The sequence below is a fragment of the Euprymna scolopes genome, chromosome 10 (genome assembly GCF_053919585.1).
Source record: "Euprymna scolopes isolate OS-2025 chromosome 10, ASM5391958v1, whole genome shotgun sequence".
NCBI lineage: Eukaryota > Metazoa > Mollusca > Cephalopoda > Sepiida > Sepiolidae > Euprymna > Euprymna scolopes.
Window position 1 is genome coordinate 70,241,151 of NC_136491.1, and position 26,104 is coordinate 70,267,254.

The 26,104-nt window shown below is 31.1% G+C and overlaps 1 protein-coding gene across 2 annotated transcripts; it reads left to right on the forward strand.

Moving 5' to 3' along the window:
• Window positions 1-281: 281 nt before the first annotated feature.
• On the forward strand, window positions 282-26,104 carry LOC145286088 (prohibitin 1-like). 2 transcript variants are annotated; one of them, XM_080134765.1, is made up of 7 exons: window positions 282-408; window positions 526-691; window positions 13,392-13,553; window positions 19,845-19,987; window positions 21,661-21,777; window positions 23,951-24,046; window positions 25,487-26,104. In XM_080134765.1, exons 2-7 carry the CDS (start codon window positions 598-600, stop codon window positions 25,700-25,702), a joined length of 828 nt encoding a protein of 275 aa, XP_079990891.1. In that variant the 5' UTR covers window positions 282-408; window positions 526-597; the 3' UTR covers window positions 25,703-26,104. The 2 variants fall into 2 exon arrangements, with proteins under 2 accessions (XP_079990891.1, XP_079990892.1); XM_080134766.1 differs by having other exon boundaries at window positions 299-386.

The window sequence follows — 26,104 nt, forward strand, 5'->3', positions numbered from 1 at the left end:
ACACAAAAAACTATTTCAGAACACTGGCAGGCACATAAAGTACCTTCGTGTGAAATTTCATAAAAACCGACCCAGCTGTTTTCGAGTCTATAGAGAACGAACTCACACACACACACAGTCACACCGCTTTTATATAATAATAATAATAATAATAATAATAATAATAATAATAATAATAATAATAATAGAAATATATATTCTTTTTATATAATACATAGAGATGTAGATTATTTACTTTCTCTTAAAATATTTTATAAAATAACTAAAAATGAAAAAAAAATCATGAAAAGGGGGAGACAACTATCAAAGTGACTCTTTTGATACATCTTCCGTAGGTGGCGCTGTACACACGCTGGAGAGTGGAGACTGCACGTGTTTCACTACAGGTCACCTTTTCACATCAATCGTGTGTGTATTTCACTTTTTTTTTTTTTTTGTAAACAGAACCAACTATTTCCAGTTTTTATTATTATTCGAATTGCTTTGATAATCAAGACATTGTATTTGGTATCATCTTATTTTCAGTGGATTGGCGTGTACACAGAGCGAGCGATTTAATTGCGCCGTGTTTACTCATAAGAGTTTACGTCGTACAGCATGAATATGTCGCAGAGAATATTCAATACAATTGGTAAAATTGGCATCGGTTTGGTGGCAACCGGTAGTATTATCCAGTCAGCTTTATTCAATGGTAAGTATATTTTTTATAATTGGAACGTTTTAAATTCGAAAACGGAAGTAAGAGAAAAATAAATCTTCCGTCAAAGACCTCGCCTTCTGCACGTGAAAAGACGTGCTCACCCTCTTATTATGAAGGTCATTCTTTGATTGAATTATGAAATTTAGGGAGGAGATTGCATTTGTTGAATACTTTCAACTAAAAAACAACAAAATAAGAACTTTGAACTTGGATAAACTATATTTGAAAGTTAATATTAATCGCATTTATTTCTGTTTTTAAAATAAATTTATTTAAAAATTTCTCTTTCAGTTTTGCCGGTGAAATATAACCGGTATCTTGTCTCCCAATTCAAGCAAATAATTTTGTTGTTATAAAGTCAACCTTTCTCCCTTGAAATCGGTATTTTTTCATAGAATAATCACTTCTATATGCAAACCGTGTTTTTTTTCTTTCTTTCATATCTTGGACCGTAAAAAAAAAAAAAAATGAAAAATTAAGGTGCCTTCTTCCCTCCCCACGAGAGTGGAATTAGACGCAAGGTCGATTTTTAATGTGTGTGGGTTCAGATACCCCCCCCCCACAAGAGGCACCCTGGATTGGGTTTATATACCTTCTTTCCAGGAGGTTAGACACAAGGTCAGATGAAGTTTTGAAAAGCCAGTGCACTAGGTGAAGTGCACTCTTGCCTACAACAAATACTTGAGCAGTCTCGTCAGCATTCCCCGGTAGTTGAGTCAGGCAATTAGCAATAAACTACTCCCTTTTTCAAAAAGAGATGGTGAGGCCTGAGAGGGGGGAATCCTAGGATTGAACAAAACAATACTTCAACCCGACGGAAGCAAAGCCTCTGCCGGACTGAGTGTTGTTCTGAGGACGTATATTTGACTGATATGAACAACAGTAACAGAGTAACACCGACTAATCTCTGGATGGGGACAAAAATAAAAATTGCCTCAGTCTGTAAGGATTTTTTATTTTCTGTCAGAACAGAAAAGATGAAGTGCAGAAACAAAACAGATACTAAACTGCGCTCTTAAAGCTAAATAAGGTTAGAGCACGGGAAAACTCCATAATTGGAAACGGGAGTGATTCTTATTCTATAAAACTACAATGAAAGCTAGATTAAAAAAAAAATTGGTAAATTTTTACGACGTGCCCCAGCGTATTACAAGTACCCCAACCTCTCCATGTTAAGAACGGATTTCAGAATAACCCCTCAACCTCGAAAGCCGTTCTTAACATGGGAGGGTGTTTATTCCGAAAGCCGTTCTTAACATGGTGTGGTTGGGGGTGTTTATACTACGCTGGTGCAGGTCGTAAAAAATACGAAAAAATTTCTATTATTGACTAAGGATTAAACAGTAAACAACAAGAATACAACAAACGTTTTTTTTGTATTTATGAAATGTAAAATGATTTTATAAGAATATATTTCAAACTGGATATTAACCAATTCCCCGTACTTCAAAAGTGGTACTAGTGCAGAGAGTGATCCGGACGTAAATAATAACGTTATTATTTAAAAAGCCATTCTTAACATGGGGAGAGGAGGGTGTTTTGTACCTATTCTATACTTCAACCTTACAATTGAATAAAAAAACATAAAACTTTAATTAAACTTGGAAATATGATTTTAAAAATAGCGCGGATCACTCTCTGCACTAGCACCTCAAAAGCTTATAGTAGATTTAAAAATAAGAAAATTTATAGAAATTTACCAAGAACAGAATTGTACAATTATATTTCCGTTGACACAAGTATGTGACTTATGTGCGGTTTTACGTAAACACCCAGGGAAAATTTAATAATCGTACATGAATGTTAACTTTACTATAAACGTAAAATGATGCACCGCTTCTGACAATGCTGTTCGTGACTAAGATATAGGTGCTTGTTTAAGATAGTCGACAGATCGATTTTTTAAATGTAGGTTTAAGCCATAACAGTTGTCATGTCGAAAATAGTAATACATCCAAAAATTACGAGAATTCATGAAGGGAAAATGTTATGTCCCTCAATTTTCCGTAAAGCTTAGATTACTTATAACTATAAATAATTTTCTACTCGATGAATTTAGGGAATTTTTTAATATATTACTATTTTCGACATAAGTACTGTTGTTTTAAACAAAAATATTTAAAAAAATCGATCTGTCGACTCTATCTTGACAAGCATCAAGATATTCCAACAAAGTTGTCCTATATAAATCATCGTTTCAAAGTGGGATGCGTTTTACAAGATATTTAAATGGCGAATATAAATTCATTTGTAAATACGTTAAAAAAAAGAAGCTTTCCTCTAACTTTTCAGTCTCAAGTTTGCAATAAAACTTGACCTTTTTAAAATTTATTTCTGCTATATATTTTTCATAAAAAAGCATGAAAAATATTTAACGTATGTAAACTAAAACTATATAAATGAACAAGTGTCTCTTCACGTAACTTCACTACTCATTTCGGACAAAAGTTCAAAGTTCAGACGCAGACCCCACGATGTCAGTATTACCAGCTTCAATCAAAATGATGGTTGTCCAAACAGTTAATGTTGCTAAGAATATAGAGTGGAGGTCTTTCTCTCCAAATCGTAGCAAGTGTATTTGTTCACAAGAAAGACAACAATATGTAACTAGTAGTCACCCTCAATAAACAAATTATTTTCCACTCTCCATGCACGTTCCAATGTGGCTACTTTTCGTGCATCCGTGTGCATATCTCGTTCCTTTTATTTAGACAATATCATTTTTATTTACTAAAAAACTAGAGACTCCCACCCATCAATGCGATTTTATATTTTTTGTAAACGATTACATTTACAGTTTGAAAAACTTATAAAAAAAAAAAATGAAACAAAAATATCAAATTTTCAAATATAAATTAAACGTAAAATGATGAACTTCTTCTGATTCACCAAACAGTAATGATCACCCAATTCCGGACCAGATAGTGTTTTTAAGAACATATAGAATTTTTTTTTTTTTTTTTTTAAGGGAGATAAAGTTTGTGTTTGGGGAGGGTATATTTTATGCTAAAAAAAAAATAACATAATAAAAATTTTAATTAACTTTTCTTGGATGCAGAAATGCCAGGCTGACCTTGTTTTTATCAAAAACAAAAATAAAGAAAAAGCAGAATGGAAAGAACGTTTAGCACAAACCATTTTGGTTTAATTAAATCAAAGTAATGGGTTGATACTAATATTCATCTTATGTGCATTAAGAAATGTCCCTTTGATAATTGGGATATCACCACCGGGATTGATCTTATGAATATACATTGCAAAATATTAGAAAAAAAAAAGTTTTATTAGGTCAAATTACTAAGGTTACTTTTTATAAACATGAATTGTCATCTGCTAAAATACTTCTTGAGGAAGTTTGCAGAGAGGTATGTTGTAAATGGGAGAGAGGTTTTAAAAGAAAAGCATTGTCTATATTTATTATTTTAAGTGAGGGGGGGGGTCCAGCTTACCAAAAGGTGCGCATTGAATAGGGAGAGGGATCTTCATGGCACAGACAATATCTCCCATTTCTAAATAGGAGATAATGCCTAATAAAGTACGATGATATTGTCAGATCAACATATATATTTTCATAAGGAAAAATAAGTCAGATAGCCTCCAAGAGTATTTGGATACATGCTTCATTTTTACCAATAGGGACCTCCATAAAATTTATCTCTTCCATCACACATTTGGTTCTTATGTAGTTGTTGTCTCCCTGATTATACTTTTGCTTTTTCTTCCTCACATGCTCCTATATCGAATTCATAACGGTTGGCTGATATCATTGGACTTTTTTTTTTTATTTGTACCAAAGCGGCCATTAACAATATAGTTTTTTAAGGTTTAACTTATTTCAAGCTGATATAAATTATTGCGCAGTAAAAATAATTAAATTAAAACAAAAATCATTTTTCTTATTTTGAATTATTTAATCAAGAAGTAAAAATTTTTTTTTTTTTACTATGATTATAAATTTAAAAAGTTGTTCCAGCAAATTACCCAACAATTTGATAAACAAAATTGTCGTAAAAACTGAATTTAACTTGAAAATACTATGATAAAAATAGCTTTTTAAATTTAGTGTGAGCGAAAAAAAGTGAAAGAAGCATGGAGACAACTACATAAGAAGCACACAATTTAACTATAATACAGGTTAGTGTTATAAGTTTTGTATTAAAAGAAGAAATAGGATAAACTGCTAAGTTTTAAGCATAAAATAATGAAAATAAAACTAAAATAGTGTTTACATTATTGAGGTCTCAAAGCATTCCTATTTCGTGGCCAATTTTTACACGCTAACACATGTTTAATAAATCTAGCAAAAATCCACTAATGGTAGGATATTTTCATAAAATTTTTTATACTTGTTTACTATCAGATAAATTTATGCTGTTTTTGTAAAATATATGGGGTGATTTTTTTTTTTTTTTTTTTTTAACATGATCTCATCTCCTTTATTTCTTCGCATGAAATCTGAACCAAATATATTATCAATCAAAATTTTCATCTTAAATAAAGCAAAAGTGTCTGAAACAACATCTTCAATTTATGTCTTTTTATTTTGTATTTTTTTTGGTAAAGTTTCTGTGAATTCATTAACAAAATGTGGAAATAATTTCAATATTTAGAAAAAATTACGTTTTTTGCATTAATATATACTGATCTGTTGAATTGCAAAGAAAACAAACATTCTAAAAAAAAAAAATTAATTTTAAGAGATTTAAATGTTAAAACATCAATTTTGGGAATAACAGTTCTGAAGTTTTCAAAATATTTTAATCTATATAAATAAAACAGATGTATGTGTATGTCTGTGTGAAAATAGTCAAACGATAAATTCTTAAATTACTTGCTGATCACAGAACAAGTAAAATTAACAGGAAATAGTAATCATACACCAAAGATGGTTTATAACAAATAAAATCTTTAAATAGAATTGTAGAAGGCGGTACAATGGAGAAGTAACGGAAAGACACAAGCTGAAGCAGGTGAGAAATTTATTAATACAACTTATAAATACATGTGTACATATTCATATTTCATATACGCAGTATATTTATATTTGCACAGTGGTCACCTGGGAAAGTCAGTCTGGTGGTATGTCCGTGTGATATAATATTTCGAGAAAGATCTCTTCGTCAGATATTTACTTGACTTTGACAAACGTGCTGTTGTAAGCAGTAACTATACCGCAGCAAATCATCGCTCGGGACTTGTGGGTAGTATATGGTTAGGGTTTTTTTTTTCTCAATTCTTATTTTATATTTCTAAATTATTTATTTTATATTATGCTAGCGAGGGGTACCCGGCGTTGCCCGGGTGTTTTTCGGGGTATGTGAAAAAACCCCGAAAATGTGAAAAAAAAAACGAAGCCTTCATGACGCACAGTTGGAAAATAGTAAAGTGTTAAAAAAAACAGGTGCGCATTTTTGATTGACGTGACGGCGATAGGTATTCAGCAGTAAGCATTTTGTGCGGGACAGTTTTGAATGAGGTGAATAAATCGGTTTGTTTGTTTTTAAAAACCCGCTCCCTGTTTATTAGGAGGAGCGAAATGAGAGCTACAGTCTGACATGACGAAGTCGACATTGAACAAACGTTACTTAGCTCTCTTAAGACAACTGGCTTTCGGCCTGTGATTAGAGTCGAGTTTCGCTTTTTTTATACCGAAAACCGAATGTAACGCATGCCGATGCGGGAATTGTGGAATAATTAACGTTTGAAAGTCAATGAAATTAAATAGACAGGCGAGCTCCGTGGGTAACTCTGAGATATTACAATTTATAGATGATATAAAAAGTTTTAAGAAGTTGTGAACCGAGCAAGCGCTTCTCTGAAAGAAGCCTTTTGTGGACATCGAGGAAAAGCGTACATACATACATACATACATACATACATACATATGTTTTCGCTTTTATATATATAGCTTTTATTTTATTTATTTGTTTTATTTTTTTTATAATAGTTTATCTTTGGTTCAAACGTGTTGTTGTAAATAGTAACAGTATCGGGCTAAATAATTATCCGGACCTTGTTGGTGGCTTTTTAATTTAATATGATTGAGTTTGTTTGTTTTTCTTTTACTTATTTTTATTTCTAATTTATTTATTTATTTATTTTTTTCTTTTATAGTAGTTTATGTTTTTATTGAGGAGATTTAATTAACTAATTTATTTGTTGTTTGTGTTTCTGCGTTCTGTTTGAGGTGGTGGAGGCGTAGACTTAGAATAAATCGGTTGGTCAAGGGAGACTACTTGATGGCTTGTTCTAAGGGGGATAATCGTTACCGATATTTCTTCTCAGATGTATAACGTATTACTTTTTGTGTATTTATTTGTTTGCTTATTTATTTTATTTTAGTGATATTATTCTCATTCTGGGGGTATTTTATTTAATTCGTTATGTAGTGTATATATACTCATTTATGGATTCTTGTATCTTTAATTCAATTATATAGTAACTATAATTATTTATTTATATATGCAATGTGTTATGACGAAGTGGTTAGAAGTTATTTCGAGAGTTTTAGTAATTTTTTTTTTTATAATGTATTTATTTATTTGAGTTAGCTTAGATTTGTGTTTTTGGTGTATTATGTCTTATTGTTATTTGCGATTAATATTGTTAGGTTTACTCTGAGAAATCAATTGGGTTATATTGGGGCATATAAACTTATAAATTTGCATGACTGCCCGATGAACACCACTAACATGTGCCACCGTACACACACAGTATATCGCATACAGTGCACCAAATGTGACCAATCATACGTCGGTAGCTCAGTGAGACACCTGCACATTAGAGTAAAAGAACACATAAAAACACAAGCCTCTTCTGTTCGCAAACACCTTCACACATGCGGCAACACTAACAAATCCATCAGAGTAAATATTTTAGCCACCGAATGCAATGTTGGCAACCTTTGTATCAAAGAATCAATCCTGATTGCCAAATTACATCACAAGATTAATTGCAGACATGAATTAGGCTCTTCATTCTTAACTTAATGCACACCATCCCACCATTGTATAATACAATTAAAAAATAAATAAACAAACAAAATAAAAAAAAAATAAATCCAAAATTAAATTAAAATAAACCAAAATAAATAAACAAACAAAATAATAAATAAGATACAAGAATCCATAAATGAGTATATATACACTACATAACGAATTAAATAAAATACCCCCAGAATGAGAATAATATCACTAAAATAAAATAAGCAAACAAATAAATACACAAAAAGTAATACGTTATACATCTGAGAAGAAATATCGGTAACGATTATCCCCCTTAGAACAAGCCATCAAGTAGTCTCCCTTGACCAACCGATTTATTCTAAGTCTACACCTCCACCACCTCAAACAGAACGCAGAAACACAAACAACAAATAAATTAGTTAATTAAATCTCCTCAATAAAAACATAAACTACTATAAAAGAAAAAAATAAATAAATAAATAAATTAGAAATAAAAATAAGTAAAAGAAAAACAAACAAACTCAATCATATTAAATTAAAAAGCCACCAACAAGGTCCGGATAATTATTTAGCCCGATACTGTTACTGTTTACAACAACACGTTTGAACCAAAGATAAACTATTATAAAAAAAAACAAAAAAAAACAAACAAATAAATAAAATATAATATAAAATAAATAATTTAGAAATATAAAATAAGAATTGAGAAAAAAAAAACCCTAACCATATACTATCCACAAGTCCCAAGCGATGATTTGCTGCTGTATAGTTACTGCTTACAACAGCACGTTTGTAAAAGTCAAGTAAATATCTGACGAAGAGATCTTTCTCGAAATATTATATTACACGGACATACCACCAGACCGACTTTCCCAGGTGATCACTGTGTAAATATAAATATACTGCGTATATGAAATATGAATATGTACACATGTATTTATAAGTTGTATTAATAAATTTCTCACCTGCTTCAGCTTATGTCTTTCCATTACTTCTGCATTGTACCGCCTTCTACAAGTCTATTTAACTACATACTTTACAATGCTTCAAGCAAACTACACCCACCTCTTAAATAAAATCTTTGTTTGGATGAATAACACGTACAGAAATGGTGGCAAGTTGAACTGCAAAATATTCATTTAAACTTGCCGACATATTTCTATTACTTTTGTGCATGTGCAAATTTATTCATTACTTGAAGTGGTTTAATTTTAAATCTTTATCTGTCTATAGCTCAAACCGTAGGGAACATGGCTGGATCGCTAAGTGTTTTGGTTTCAATTCTAGCTGATGGCAACCGAGTCTTTTTTTTTTTTTTTTAAACTATTGAAATCAATACTATATATTAGATACAATAGAATATTCAATAGTTGATAAATATGAAATCTGCATGAATTAAAATATATTTAAGCGTATTTTATGCAATGCCAGGCGCCCCCTGCTAGTATAATATAAAACTGAATGTTACCAATAGTAAAAGTGCGAAAGTTCATAATTTGTGATTATAAATAGATGTTTTGTAACTAGTGTTTACTAGCATTTGTTTAAAAATGGCAAATGTTTGGAAACATGTAACAGTAATAAAAAGAAAAAAATTTCACAATTTAAAAATAATTTGAATTTTATCGAAAACTATCATATAAAAAGAGGAAACCATTTTAAATTGTTAAAAATCAATAATTTTGGCTAAGAACAAAGTGTGATACCTGTTCTGATACTACACTTTGAGTATGTTGCCCTTGGTTAATGAAGTCCTTCTAAATTGAGACAATTTTAATTTTTGTTCCAATCCAGAACACAGTGGGCCCAGATTGTTAATTTGTTGAAATGGGGACATTAGGTTTGTTCAGGTCAAAACTAAGAGAAAATGTTAACTAGTGCTCTGGAATACTATTTTGTGATAAAAGATAATTTGAAGTTGTATGACTTTCATAGAAGGATCTTAGCTAATTTTAGAAGTCTTGGAGCTAGGCTTAAATTCCCTAATTTTGTTTAATTTTTATTTTTTTATGATTTTCAAATTTTTTCAGATCCTACTATGAGAGTTAAAAATTAAATTTATCAACTTGTGAAATAGGTAAAATAACAATCACCACTGAAAAATTTCTTAATTAAGGATCTTCAGTACTAGACTTGGAACTGAAATAAAAAAAAATCATTAATAATAATCTCACTGCAATGAATAAATCATCAAATTACTACAATCAGTTATAAACATTAAAACAGATTGATGAATATTCAACAAGAATTGCTTGGGAAATTGGTGAGGGGGTGAAAGGATAAGAATTGCAACTATTAATCAAATATCTTCAATGTGGCTAACAAAATTTCTTTAGCAGATTGAAAAGCCTTGTACCATATTTAATACAGTAGTTTTAGAGAAAGGGTTCTTGTAAATTGTCAAGGACTCTTTCTCTAGAGATACAAATTGGATCACCAAATGACCCTGATTTCTCCATTTGTTGTTCATAGTCAATATGACAACAATACATAACTTTGCGGAACCATTGACGTAGCCATGTGTTAGTCTGATACTTTTCTGACACAGACATTGGTTTTGCTTTCACTCGTTTCCTGATCTCAAAGTCACCACTTTTAACAGGAATCACACTATCAACAAGATTTTCATACAACTTCAAAGTGTTCTCAACAAATCTGTTGAACCCATCAGAAATGAATTCAGGATTTGTCCAGTTGCCTGCTTGCTGACACAAAATACAATCTGCATCATCTAGCCCTGACATATGCTTCTTCAATTGCAAATTTTTCATGGTATCGTGAATTTTAATTTTTATATTATAGACCTTGTTGCCAACTTGGATGCACACTTTCAGCTTCCAACTCTACGTTTCTTATCAGTTGTGGGGGATGACAACATTCAGAAGATCCTCATCTGTCACTCTTTTTTTTTTCACAAGAAAATGTTTTACAGAAGTTGGGAGTATGGTTTTCTTTTTAGTAGCCTGAGTGGTGTGATGCTCCACTAAAGCATATTCTCTATAGCATTAATCATGCTCTTCGACTTGCACACGACTTGTCCTGCACCATCACCACCATCCTTGATCTTCTTTCTTTACATTTAAATCACCATTAGATGTCAGTTCTGTCAAAACTGATTCAACACTCATTTTAACAAGGTCTTTACCATGATTCTTTTGTTATCAAGTTGCACTTAGATGCAACTTTTTCCAAGCTTCAAGTAGTTCACTGCTGATCTCTTTGGTAAACATTAGTACTTTGTAATGACAATAATGATCGTTTTTTTGTCCAAATAATAATTGCTATTATTACTAGTTTTTGTACAAATACATATTTCATCAAAATATATTCCAGAATATGCTAGTTTTGCGAATTTGTTTTTAGCAAATTCTTCTCAAATTTCAAATTAGGGATGGGGTATACTAATATTTTCTAGAAAAATGGATATATATGCTATAATTTATGATTGGTAGCAACTACTAACAATTTCGTCATTTTACATTCATTTGCCACAAATATTTTCTATTTAAAGACCTGTAATTACTATCAAAACCCATTAAAATTTTCCTAATAGCATAAAATATTTCAAGGAAAGTTATTCTGTCAAGGGCTAAGACCCATATAAATTTATTTATTGGATTAAGTAGTCCATAAATCGTACTTCAATATATGAGGCTTAATCCTTTCAGAGATGTTTTGCCTGTTTATACAACAAGAATCACTTGATTTTCTTCAAAAATAGACATTTTTCTCTTACATTTTAAGAAAAATTAAAATAAGTTTTTCTGGGAATATCTATCTCTTTTTTTTTTCGATGTTCAATTAATGTTTAGTATTTATAAACCTACCAAATTAATAAAATGTGTGCATATAAGGATATTTTGTCATTTTGGAGGGTTTTTCCTTGCGTTGATAAAGTTTTGCTTATGAAAAACAAACTCCAACCAGTGCTGCCTGTAGACATATTTCTACAACTTCAAAATCTCAAAATTATACAATAGTTTTCTTTTTTCTTTTTCCAGAAATTCTCCTTTTAATTCACCAAAAGGAAAAAGTTTTTAAAAAATGTTGACTTTTGGCTAGTTTTCATCTTTGAATCCACTGTGCAGAGTGCCTCCTTATTATTATTTTCCCACATTAAAAACCAACCTTTAACTTTACCCTCGTGGGAAGGCAAGTAGATAGCAAGAAAAAAAATTTCTTTCACTTCTGACCATCCATAGATATTTAAAATATCACATCAGAATGCTCATTTTTTTTTTTTTTTTTTTTTTGTGTATACATTAAATAACCAAGCCCACATCAGAAGAAAAAAAAAGGATTTTTGTACTTTTCTCAAGATAAAAATGGGTATTTTCCGCAGTTTGATAATTTAATCTTTAAACTATTTTTCTTCAAAACAGCTTCCTATAAATATAACTCTGTTTTGGGAATTTAAAAACAATTATTCCAAATCATAAATGTGCACAAAAAGTGATGATACATACAATTCTGTGCTTTTCTTTGGCAATCCCTATTGATCAAATAATGAGGTTTGTATTCACACCAAACATCCATGAAAATATGTCACCAACTGGTACGATTTGAAAGAAAGACATGCTTCAACATATATTTAGCAATGCTACATTACCCAGACTACGTGGATAAGTATATGCACATTTGATTAAAACGTGTCTACATGCGAGGACTGCATTCATGTCTGACATCCAGGAAAAGGAAAAAATGATTTTATTTTATTTTGGTTTATAACTTTAAAATTATAAGAACAAAAAAAGCAGAATTGAAATGGTAACTTGGGGTTTAGAGCTTGGAGAAAAATTGCATGGGGGTCTCTATTCATTTCTTGAAGATGCTTGAAGATTTAATTTACTGAAAATGATTTCAATAAATATCAGTGGACTTTGACCTCCTTCTCCAATCAGTACTGAATACATCATTGGGGGTTCACTCTCAAAATTGCATATCATAAAATACAAATAAAAATGGTAATATGATGTCATAAAAGGATATTTACTCATTCTTAACTTGATTATGATAAAAACTACTCTAATATTTATTTGGTTTCCATGGACCAAAGTAGGGCATTTGGAGGGTCAGAAAAAATTTTCTTGCATTTAGACTGGTAGATGTTCAAAAGAAAACAGAAATTAGGTTAAGCTGTCAACTGCTGATTACTTTTATTTTCTTGCTGTTACATTTAAGCAGTTGTAAAAGTTGGCACATGAAAAAGAAATGGTGCGGGTAAAAGGAATGCTTTAAAATAAAGCTGTTAGACATTTTTTTTTTCCAGAACTTTGAGCAATATTGGGTAGCCTTGCTAAGTCTATTATATAAAGGAAAGTTGGAATTCTGTTTGGATCCAACTGAAATCAGAAACTACGCAAGATAAAATTGAATCATCGGATTCAGTATGATCCTGACTTCGGTATGATAAAAAATAATTCCCTTAAGACCAAATTTGTGTAGGGGGTAAAAGAATTACCTTTTTTGCTGATACTTGTTTCAAAAACACTTTAATTAGATCAAATAATTTCACTTTTCTTTCCATTATATTGAACCAGTTGTCAGAGTGAAAGAGGCAGTTGGGCTTAGAAAAGTTTAAAAAAAAAAAAAATGCTAAAATTAAAAATCTTTGTGTGTGTTATATCTGTTCACACTATCCAGCATATAAAATGTATATTAAATATGATTGAGAGATTGAATGAATATTAATTTGAATTTTTTTTTTTTTTTTTGTCTTTCTGTAGTTGATGGTGGTCATCAAGCTGTGATATTTGACAGATTTCGTGGTGTCCAAGATTATGTGATCGGAGAAGGAACACATTTCCTTATTCCGTGGGTGCAGAAACCAATTATTTTTGATTGTAGATCAAGACCCCGTAACATACCCGTCATCACAGGTAGCAAAGGTATGGAAACATTTTATTTTGTATTCTTCAGATGTAGTAAGACGTTTTTTCTTTGTTTTTTTTTTTTTTAATTCAGTATGCATTGCTAAAATGAAAACTAAAAAAATGTAAAACTTAAATAAAATTTTAGTAAGTTAAGAGTATAGCCATTTTGTTGTATAAGAAGTGGACAACAATAGTTAAGATGGATAAGAATTTAAATGTGGACAAAGTATATTTGCATGATAATCCAGTGTGATGGCAAGCCAACAAAGTATTGTCGACAAGGGATGGTCTATCCGGCATATGTACACAGTGTAATATATGGAAGTGAAAGCTGGCCATTGAGGATTGGGGATGCGTGTTGCATGGATGGAAATATGAGTAATGTGAATCTTAAAAATAAGCTTAGTCTGGATGACCTTAGAAGAAGATTAAATCTGGGCAGTATAAGATGTGTGCAGAGCAGGAGATTTTGATGGTATGGTGATGTACATGGTGAAAGAATAAATGAGTTCTTAGGTTAGTAAATGTGGAACAGTTGAAGTAGCAGGTTCAGTTCATAGGGAAAGGCCAAGGTGAGAGGAAGTGATAAGGATTCATTTGTAGTATAAAAATTTGGCCAGAAATAGATTAGTTTGGAAGTTCTATTAGATATTTTATCTAACTACTTTTTTCTCCTGGACAGTGGCAAAATAAGACAAACACAACAAAGGCGTACATTTAAATTCAACATAAATTTTATTAGATCCTTGGTTGCAAAAAGGAAATGCCCGCTTTTGCCTCTGTAAACAGAGCTGTTAACAACCTCAAAAGGTAATAGTCTTTGAATCTTCAACAGGAACTATTCGCTGGTTCGTCTGTCTTTGAAGATAAGAGTTGGCAGCCGTTGAAGGGGTCGATATGATGCCTTATCATGTAAAGATGCAATCCTCGCTCAGATGTGATAGTGCTGAAGTCCATGAAAAATGTTCATGTCCGATCGGCAATGCATACTACAGTAAGTTTCTAGTCGAGTGAGTTTCTGGGGGTGAGTTTCAACGTCCTTCTCGTATGGGTTGCATGTACAGTTCATCTGCCTTGATTGAAACTGAAAAGAAATGTGCAAATACAAAAAAAAAACCCCGCAAAAGTGAAATGCTACACGATTGGTCCAAAACAAATACAATTGGAGGCATGATATACTTGTCAAATTTCTAACAGACAATTTCTCAAATCTGATGTTAAATTGATGATGATTAATTTTTATTTTTCTCAAATTCTGCAGAAATTCCATTGAAATTTATTTAACTGTGAGAATAAATATGCGCCATTAATGGCATGAATTATTGATCTTTCTTTAAACTTACATCAGTATGTAAAGAACATGCATCTTTTGGTAGGGAAATACTATTTGATTAAGTAAAAGTCTTGTACATATGTGTGTCTGACTTCATCCCCTCTATTGTCGTTTTCCTTTGTGTGTGACCATCGATTTGTATCATTGATCGTCTAGTATCTGATCTTCTGTTACTGAAGATGAATAAACCCCTGTTAAAGACCTGTTAATGATTCAAAGGTCTTATTGGGAATGAAGATTCTTTCAACAAGAGGAAAATGGGAACATTATTCCTTCTATTATATAAATGGGTTTGTTTATGTGTTTGTATGTCCGCTAAAAACGTTTGTCTGATGCATCAGACCGGGTCAAAACCAATACCATCTGAAAGAGCAATCCCTCGGACGCAAAATATGTGGAAATTAGAAGAAAAGATTAATTCCGTGGTGGTCAACTGAACCATTTTTTGAAGGGGAGGTGGTGTCACTTTTCACATCACGATTTTTGGAAATCACGCATGCATAGCAAACTGAAAGAAACATTATTTTGCAGGATCGTGACGCCATAAGTCACTATGACAGCTAGCGAGTAACTTTTTCCCTTTTCGTCTTTCGCGTTTCAGGTTTGAACCGTGGCTCTTTTTGTTTTTGTTTTTTTAATCTGTTGCACAGGCACATCACTGCTGTTTTGATTGAAAGAAAAGTTGTTTTGATTCATATATTTATTTTTTGGAGGGGGCAGAGGAATTCTCTTCATATTCCTTCGACTGAAATATTTGGTGGGGAGGTTTTTTTTTTTTTGTTTTTTTTTTGTGGGGGTATTGATGAAAGTCCTTAGTATAGCAGCTATGTCCAAACTGAACTTCATATCCACTCTGGCAACACCGGATATCCATGCTCTTCTATTATATAAATTTCAAATGTCTCTTTGTGTGTTTATGGTAATCGACTCTATCTCTACTTACCTGCATAGGCTCCCAATATATATATCGTGTTGTTATTGGAATATAGAGCATCAACCTGAAAAATTGACCTATTTAAAAATAGTTTTTTTCATACATGTTGTGAAGAAAGAATTTTGTTTTTCTTCAATTGTAGAGACTAATGCTCTTAAAAATTTGAATTCATATTATTAAAGCAGTTTTGTTTTTTATTTTTCTTTCTTCTACCAAAACTTTGGAAGTTACATCGACCGTAGCGTTATGTGAAGATGACAATAGTACTGCAAATAAATCCCAAACAAATTATCAATTTTTATTTCATGAATTCAGAAACATCACTGCTTGTTTTGTTTTTCTTGTTTGTTTTGAATTGAAATTTATTGAAATAAAAATGTCTTCCCTTCACAAGATGATATGTTTGAAATGTTTACCTCCTGTCAGATAAGTCCTAATTTCGGGCATGGCTGCTACCAAAAGCGGTGACAAGGCAAATCAGTTCCTTCACTTTTATTATTCTTCAGTATGAAATGATTTAGTGAAATAAAATATAAGAAAAGGACATTATTGAAAAATATACAATAAAAATTAACAAAATTATACAGATAAAGATAACACAATTTGCACTTTTGATTAAAAAATAAAGTATTTTATTTTAAATTTTATAAGAAATGTTTATGAAATTATAGAATTTTTTTTTTTTTTTTTTTTTAATAGAAAAAAGTTTTTATTGAAATCTCTTTTATTATATAAAAGGAACTTTGTGTGTTCCTTATGGGCTCAAAAATGGCTTGGTTGATTTTTATGAAATTTTGCACGAAGGTAGTTCATTCGCCTGGCAGTGTTCTTAGATAGATTTTGTATCAGAATGTATCAATAATCAAACAACTCCGGTGAAAGAAGAAACCGGCAATTTTGAGCGAAGTTAACACCTTACACAGCCTAACATCACAAGTGCATTTAAAGTTTTATTACCACAAAAGCCGAAAGGCTCAGCATATAAAATCATCAGTAGGTTCTTTGATATGACAGGGGCGTGTCCAAAATGAATGTTTCTGTTTAAAGCAAAATTGAACCATGATACTTGACTTTTTCATTTTAAACTTAAATTCAAGCTATTACCACTGCACAAGCAGTAAGGCCAGGCATATAAAATCAACAGTAGCTTCTCTATGACTGGGATATGTTTGAAATAAATGTTTCTGTTTAGGGAAGAATTGAACCATGATACTTGTTTACATTTTAAACTTTAATTCAAGCTATTATATATAAAAGTAATCTTATAAAATCAACAGTAGGTTCTCTACTGTGCAATGTAAACTACAATGTATTGTTGACTAAATCACTATGAGAGGCATGTGAAACTTTCTCCCAGTACACCACAATGGGTCCCTAACTAGAGCAAACAATTAATCGATTTGATGATAATAGAAATATGGGAGTGTGAAACGTTTGTTGATTGTTATTCAATCCCAGGCAACGTCGGGTCGCCCTGCTAGTTTATCATAAATATGTTTATGAAAGTATAAAAAAAAATTATTGAAATCAAAATAAAAAAATTTAAAAAAAGTACCCAATACATACTATTCCCGAAATAGTTTTAAAAGATTTAAAAGTATTTTTAATAATTCTTGAACCGGAAAAGAGCGCAAAAGTGTTTTCGATACTTTTTAAAGAAAAAACAAAAAAATACTTTTGAAAATAATTCTTAATTAAGATAAGGCTGAAAACAACTTCTCAGTTCTTATCAAATAAAATAAGAACGATCAGAAAAATGTAATAAAAACGAGTGCATGCACAGGGGAGATATAGGGGTGAGAGAAAAAAGTGAAGGAACTGATTTGCCTTGTCACCGCTTTCCGGGAGCAGCCACGCCGCAAGTTAGGAAGTACGTTAGCTGACTATAATCACCTTCTGTAAATTGGATAGTTTCAAGATGACAGCACATGCGAATGAAGATTTTTGGCGGTGTATCATTTAACATTCGTGTACTAAATTATTTATGAAAGCATTAGAAGACGAGCAGTAATACCCACTGTGGCCAGAGTTGGGTTGGAGGTTGCACCATATGCAACAGTATAATAGTGACAAAGTAATTTTTATGGGTAGATTTGTTTTCAAGGATTAAATTCTTCATTCCTTTTGAAAATATATTAAATATAGCTCATTACTTGTACTGTACAGTATCGTACTGTCTATCTGTTCCAAATTTCACAAAATTCTGTTTCATAGTTTTTGAATCCATTTATTTTCAAGACAGCATTCTTCCTTCTTTGTCCCCTTTGCATAAAATTGCAATAATTTATAGTCCACATAATTCACCATTATACCTTGAAGCTTTCCTTTAAAACTTGTAATGATCAGTTCATTAATTTAGATGTTAAAATAGAGGTTTGTGTGCTTATGCCTTTTAAAATGTTGATATTATTTGGAATCTTTGTCTGCAATACCTATATTTTAGATTTCATGCAAATTGGAGATATTGAAATTTTTGATACATTAGTGCATCAGTTTTAACCTTCTCCCCATCTCAAAATTACTTTAATGTCCTTTGGCTTTTGTTCATTGCAAGGAAACAGGTTACAAAAATCTTGCTTGACTATTTTTGAATAGTGATCAATCTTAATAATTCACATAATGCTGTCAAAATGTTAGACTATAAATCTCGAGTGAGAACTGAATGACTTTTCTAAGTCTCGCATTGTGTGTTAATTCTATTGGAACCAATGATCATAATTGTTACTTATTGGTAAATATGAATTATGTTTTTTGGTGAATGATACTGAGAAGTAGTTTATAAAGAAAAATGTATTTAAAAACTTTTTGCGGCTTTTTAAATTTCTTACTTTGCACTTTTTAAAAGAGCTATCGCAATCCTTGGCCAATGATAGTTTATCTAAATGGAAACATGGTATGCTTTTCTTTTTCTTTTTTCTTTTTCTTTTTTTTTCCTCCCAATTATTGTATATTCCTTTTCAATATATAGGGGGAGGGTTACAGTTTTTTTCTCATTTGTCAGGTTTAAGATCCTTTCTTTGAGTATGCAGGTACATTTTACAAGAGGGACAACAATTTTGTTTTAAAATATATATTATTCATTTAACAAGTCAATATTCTTTATTTCTTCAGCAAGTATTTTACTTGCACCTTGCTCATTACCCAACAAGATCCCACTTGTTTCTTCACTAAAATTTTGACTGTAACTGAAATCTAACTTCAACTCTTTTCTATGTCACATGATCAAGCTAACAAATCATGTATTTGTCCTCATATCGAACTATGATCGACTTTTAAGTCATTACCTATTAACTATACCTAATAACCCAATGTATCTAACAGATCATATGTACATTTAATTTTAAAATTGAATATCCAGTGTAGCCGCAAGTTCTTAAAACATATATCAGAAAGAAACATAGGAAACAAGTGAACACAATTATACTATTCCTATGTAATCCATACAGTTACATACTAAAAAAAAATGCAGCTGTTAAACTTGACACGGTGATATGGGACAAGACTGAGAAGGTAGCAATCTTAGTTGAAGTCGGCATCCCCCCAATTATGCTGTCCTAAACAGAGCTGAGAGAAAGAAGAGAATTAAATACCGAGGTCTGATGTGTGATATGAAAAGAATCTAGATTTCAAATCATTTCAGCAATCATAGGATGCACTTAGCTCATGAAGAACTTAAACTAAAAAACTAGCAAATATATCCAGTAAGCCAAGTGTAAGAGAGATTCTAACAATTGCATTTAAAGGTACTGTTAAAATCTTAAAGGGATCTTCTGGTTGCAATCTCTGAAATAGTGGGTGAATGTTTGGCATCCAGTAGGATGGCCCGTCTCCAAGAAAAGACTATTGTCAATATTAAGCACCTGCAATAATTTTCATAAAGCTGATTCATTCTGTGTATTAAAACAAAACCAAAGTAATAAATTTGTAAATGGATTTATTTAGCAAACATCAAATTAAATTGTTGTAATTTTTATTTTCCTACGTTTTTTTTCTTTCTTTTCTACTAATTTGATTTTTACCCTTTTTGTTTCCCCCCCAGATCTTCAAAATGTCAATATCACATTGAGAATTCTTTTCCGACCACAAATTAATGCCTTACCAAAAATTTTTACAAACTTGGGATTGGATTATGATGAAAGAGTCCTACCATCAATTACGACAGAGGTTCTCAAAGCAATTGTGGTAAGTCACAGTTGCTTCATGTATGATTTATGAAATTAATTTAATGCCATAATTTACAAACCAAAAAAATGTTAAATGTACTTGAATTCAAATTAATGAAGTCTGCTTTTAATCTATTTAAGTTTTTCTACTATTAAAAGATTACCTGCCCCTTCTATAAGAGTTCTTTTTTGTGCTAAATGAATATTATTGCTATTATTTGATTTAAACATACCCCCTTTCTAAAAAACAATTTTTAAATAATTCCTGTGAAAATTGTTTCTTTGGATAAAAAGTTTTAAAAGATTTAGGTTATGTTTTTGAGTGACTTTGTTACTCTTTGTTTGTCTATAGCATACCACCACATTGCTTGACTAATCATTACCAAACTTGGTCAAAATATCGGTAATGGTCTAACTTAAAACATTTAATTTTAGGATATTTAAGTAAAAGGTCACTTATTTTGCAATAACCTCACTTTTGTTCGTGGAGACTCGCTATTTGGCCCATATAGCCAATTATGATTGTTGTCAGGGCCAGTTGTTTTATTGGAATCAAAGTTCTAAATAAGTTTGGCAACATCACGGACAGATATATGGATATCAGCGTATTTTCAGTCCTGGAGGAAATTCAAGATATAGGTGGCCTTGATGACAGTGGAATTTGATGTAAAGTTTATAGCAAAACTTTGTCAAATGCTGAAGAAATTATCTCAAGTCCATTGATGATGGTTAGGATTGAAGGCATTACTTGTTATGGTTATTTTCGAGTCCAATGTAAACGAGTTCTTGTTGAGTTGTCCTTTTAAATAATTTTTACTCAATTTCCACCAGCACCGATCACCTTACATTCATTAACACTTATCCTTGAGTAGTCTCCAGACCTTTATAAACTGTAACTCTATAGTATAAATTATGACATTGACTTTGAAACAGTGAAAATTGACAGAATTTCTCCTTTCAATTTTTTCCAAATTTGATGGGCCCTGTCGGTGGGGCATTAGAATACGCCGACTGCCCCCCTGCAGAGGGTAAAAGTCCCTCAATGGGGGTCCTGGATATGACCTTAAACTATATCCAGTGGTGAGGCCCCAGCTTGTGGGCTTTGGGGAGTGTGGAGCCACCCTTTAATTACCATTGCTTCCAGGTCCACTCTGACCCGGAGTGGTAGTACCTGTTAAGGTCCCAACTATGAGTTAAATAGAAACAGATGTGAAAACAACAAATATATTCTATTAAAAAAAATTTTCTTCAAAATCTTTGGATTCGGCATTAAATAACCCGAAAAGGGTTAATATGCCGTAAAACAAAAACAACCAACCAACCAAATTTGATGAATGTAATACTCTTTGATAACAGCAAAATTTCAGATTGTTTTTTAGTTATTTCCATGTCATAACTTTAGAAATACTTCAGACAATATGGAAGACTGCCAGATAAGACATTGACCTATCCTTACATTGTCAGGCAATATCACAAGTGACTTGTTATTCATGCAGTCCATCTGACAACTGAAACTTATAAAATAGTTTTGGTATTTTGGAATTCTATCCTACAAACTATTTTTCTGCATATGCACATAATGTTTGCTGTTGAAGAGAAATTATTTAGTTTAAATAAACAATATTTTTGAGGCTTTGTTTAAAAAAAATGGAATAATTTCAACTTGTTAAATGCTATTTAAAAACTTTTCAGGCTCAATTTGATGCAAGTGAATTGATCACCAATCGTGAGGTTGTCTCTCAGAGAGTATCAGAAGAACTCATAGAACGTGCTTCTACATTTGGTTTACTGTTGGATGACATCTCATTGGTAAGTTGTCTTTAGGATTTATTTCAATACTTGTCCAGAATTCACCCTATATTAAAAAAAACAAGAATAAAGAAAGATCTGTATGATGTAGGTGTCAGAAAATATTGTATTCCAAAAATCATATAAATTTATCAAGTAGTTTTATTTTTAGATATAATTTTAATGGGAAGTTATAGGCATTACAACAAAAATCTCTTAAATTTCAATTATTTTATCCCCCATGTTTCTCGAGACTGTTTTCAAAATGGTGTCAGGAGATGGTTGCTTCTCGATTAGCCGTAAAATTTTATTTTCTTATTTAAAAATGAAACTACTTGATCGATTTATGTGACTTTTGGAATATAATATTTCTTTCTGTACACAATGATTTTTAAAAAAATTTTTTGTTTTTAATTTGGGGAATTCTGAATAAGCACCTTTCTATTTATTATTTTTTTTTTTTTTTATTACATTTTCACCCCAAACAAGACACAGTGCCACTTTGATGTAAGGGGATACTATCTGGGACATAATTTGCTAGTGTATTATGTAGGGAGTTGAGCAGCAAGATGTCTGTTTACACTTGAACTTCTGCATATCATTACAGTCAGGGAAGCAGGAATCCGGAAGAAAATTTCAAAGTCTAGCAGTCCTAGGGAAGAAATAAGGTTTTCTTAAATCCAGGGATTTTGCTGTTTGTCGGGGGGTATTTATGTCAAGGGGGTACAAGTGCCTTTTATTTTCTCCTCAGAAGAGATACTACTCTCGAAAATTAGTGACATCAACACCTACCATCTTGCCCAACACATTATGTTGACAAATAATCATAATATAATTGAAAATTATTCGCAATTCCTTCTAATATTGTCATTATTCTTTTGTATACTAACTCATGTCCAATGTTTCTTATGAACCACATTGATATAGCCTTCAAACACAATTTCTTGCACAATGCTTCAAGCAAACTACAACATCCTTCTCATAAAAAATTAGTTACGTCTTAATATATTCGTCTTTTTGACCCTTTTTATCTCAAAAGAATGTATTTAAACAGAATTCTTAATTTGTATTTTTCCTTAAATGTGCTGACCTGTTTTTGCACTGGAATTAAAGTTCTTTTTCAATTTAAAGAAAACTCTTTAAAAAAAATTCTTATGAACAAAATAAAAATGGTGGAAATATTACTACTATACACAGTATTGGATAAGCATTTTACTGTTTTTTTTTGTTTATTTTTCCCAAGGTTTGAAAAGGTTTAACATCAAATTCAAATTAACAACACTTTCCCTACCGTGTCTGAAAGATTGTTAGATTTTTTTGTTTTTTTTTGTTTTTCAAAAAGGTTCCTTTGATTATTAAGCGACAACTTTTCTGATAATTCATTGATTTTACATGAATCAGATGATTCTATTGTTGGTATTGGTTTCCCCGATATCTTTTTTTGTCAGAATCCTTTCTAGAAAAACATTGGGTACTTGTAGTTGCCAGCATCCTAAATGAAAGTGTCCATGTGAAATGAACTAGATTTGAATGACATAATCAGGTTGTCAATCGAGGTGGTTAACCTCTGCCACCTTTTCTAATTATAAAACAAACTTAAAAATTAATTGTTCAAGTATATTTTTTTAGCAGAGTCAATTTTCTAAGTAAGTTTAACAAAATCTAGTTTACCTTTGGGAAATTTTAATTAATTTTTTTTTTTTTTTACATAGGAATCACCACTTATCAAGACCCAGAGACCACTCGAGGATAAGGGTTAATTGGACAAATATAGTAATCGTTAGTAATGGAAATTCGGTAAATTTATTAACTTAAGTGGAACGGCTCATCAAGAACTTCTTAACGTTGGACTTGAAAACAATCAGATTGTAGACAGTTCCACAGGCGTGCACTTCTAAGAAAGAAGCTTTGTTCATGGAATCTATGTTTAGGTTTAGGCACAGATAAAGAATTAGAGGATCATTTTACATTTGAATATCAAAATGAACCTTATTAAAATGAAATACTGAAAGCTTTAGATGGGAAATGTAAATTCCATAGAAAAAGTTTAAAGTTGTGAAAAATTGTTACAATGCTCTTAAAAGTTGTATTTTAGTATTTTTCAAAATTAAATTATAATTTATGCATATTTAATTTATAAGAAATAATGTTTTTGTAGTTTAAATTTAGAAAACTTTTTTTTCATGTTTTATAGACTCACTTAACTTTTGGCAAAGAATTTACAGAAGCTGTCGAGTTGAAACAAGTTGCCCAACAAGATGCTGAAAAGGCTAGATATTTAGTAGAAAAAGTAAGTATTTTTTTTTTTCTAAACATTTCATTAAATGTATTAATGAATTATCAAATTGTAATCATTTTTGGAACTAAGGTACATTTAGAAAGATACTGAATTTTATTGAAATTAGGATTCTAAAAAAAAAAAAAAAAGATTAAGAACTCAAAATTTTACTCCTTAATATAACATTTTTAGGAAATGGTCTACTAATGTATTTCCTAACTTCCAGTGTGTCTGCTACTGGAAGCGGTGGCAAGACAAATCAGTTCCTTCACTTTTATTGTTCTTCAGCATTTCTATTGTGAAGTGATGTTTTCAATAATTCTTAATTAAAATAAGACAAAAAAAAAAACAACAAAAAAAACAAAACTTTTCAATGATTATTAAATAAAAAAGAATGATTGGAAAAATGTGAAAAAAAAAAAGTACATGCATGAGAGAAAAAAAGCGAAGGAGTTGATTTGCCTCGTCTCTGCTTCCGGTAGCAGACACACCTTGTTAGGAAGTACGTTAGTTGACTACTACCCATTTTTAATCTTTATGTAAACTTATCTTTTAGTTCGTTGACATCTCATCTGTTGCCTTAAATTCTTCAAGATTTGTTTCACTATATAGGCATAAAAATTTTTCATTGAAGCTTAAAGTATATTCTTATCTTAAATATGAAATTGTTTTGTTGCATTAGTAAATGTTGTAAATACTATACAATATTACATATTCAAACTGTCATATTCTTTTATAAAACGTGCTTTTGAGATTGCATATTTCATAACCCAATAATTTTTTTTACTAGATTTAATATTCCAAATTATAAATTTTGCAATTCGTTTTCTGATAGAATTAGCACCAAGTGATATTTCAAGATGAATTTAATGGATGTCATCTTGCATGTATTTATAAAACTAACTTCAATTGTAATTTTTTTTTTTTTTTTTTTTTTTTTTTTTTCATGATAAAATTTTTTAAAAATTCTGGACAAGAGCCTAACTTTTAAGTCCTCTGACAAAAGGAGGGTGGACCTGTAAATTCACCCTTATCCGTTCGTCCTGGAATTTTGCAATTTTGTGCAAACATTAAACATGATATGAGTAAAAAAAGTGACAACAAATTTTTCGGGAAAACTCAGGTTGCTCCGGAGTGCCTTTCGAGTTAAAATGGCTAAAATTGACACTTTTGTGCTTATTAAAAAAAATTGCTTTGGATTTTTATAAAACTTTCTGAAAAGTTGTAACTAACTGATTTCTATATAATTTTTTTGGTCTATATTTCACGATAACTCTTGGGTGTGCCCCTGGGACTCCATTTTTGGGAGTATTTTACCATATTTGTCAAAAATTTTCTGTTTATGCCTATTTAGCAATTTTTTTTTTTTTATGCCTCGTTCATTGTGCTTCACTTTTTTTTTTTTTTTTTAGATGCATAAGACTTAATATTTTTTATTTCTTTCCTCAATAGGCTGAACAGATCCGTCAAGCAGCTGTAACAACTGCAGAGGGTGACAGCATAGCTGCCAAAGTATTATCACAAGCTTTTGTTGATGCTGGTGAAGGTTTAATTGAATTACGAAAATTGGAAGCAGCTGAAGACATTGCTCAACAACTTGCTCGCTCTCGCAATGTACTCTATCTACCAAAGGGACAACAGACCCTACTGAACCTCCCAACAGCGTAGACCATCACTCTAACAACCTTGTAGATAGCTGAACCGTGTTAAGCTGAAATGCAAATAAATGGTCAAATTAAAAACAAATACCTCTATGGTATTTTACAGAAATTCTGTGTTATAAACAATTTTGGAAAGTTTGGTTTCTAAAAACTGAGCCTTCTTTCAATTTTAACAATATCAATAAATTAAGGCATTTCAACTAAAATATATTATAAGGAACAAAGAATATTTCTTAAATTTGAAGAATTAATAAAATTAGGTGACATCATGGCAAGTTTGAATAAATTCATTTTTCTTTTAATCCATTTTGATTTCCTGGTAAAGAATTCTTTGAATTCAATTAACTCTAAAATTCCATTTATCATTGTTTGAATAACTATTCAATAAAGCCTTATAATGACCTTCCAA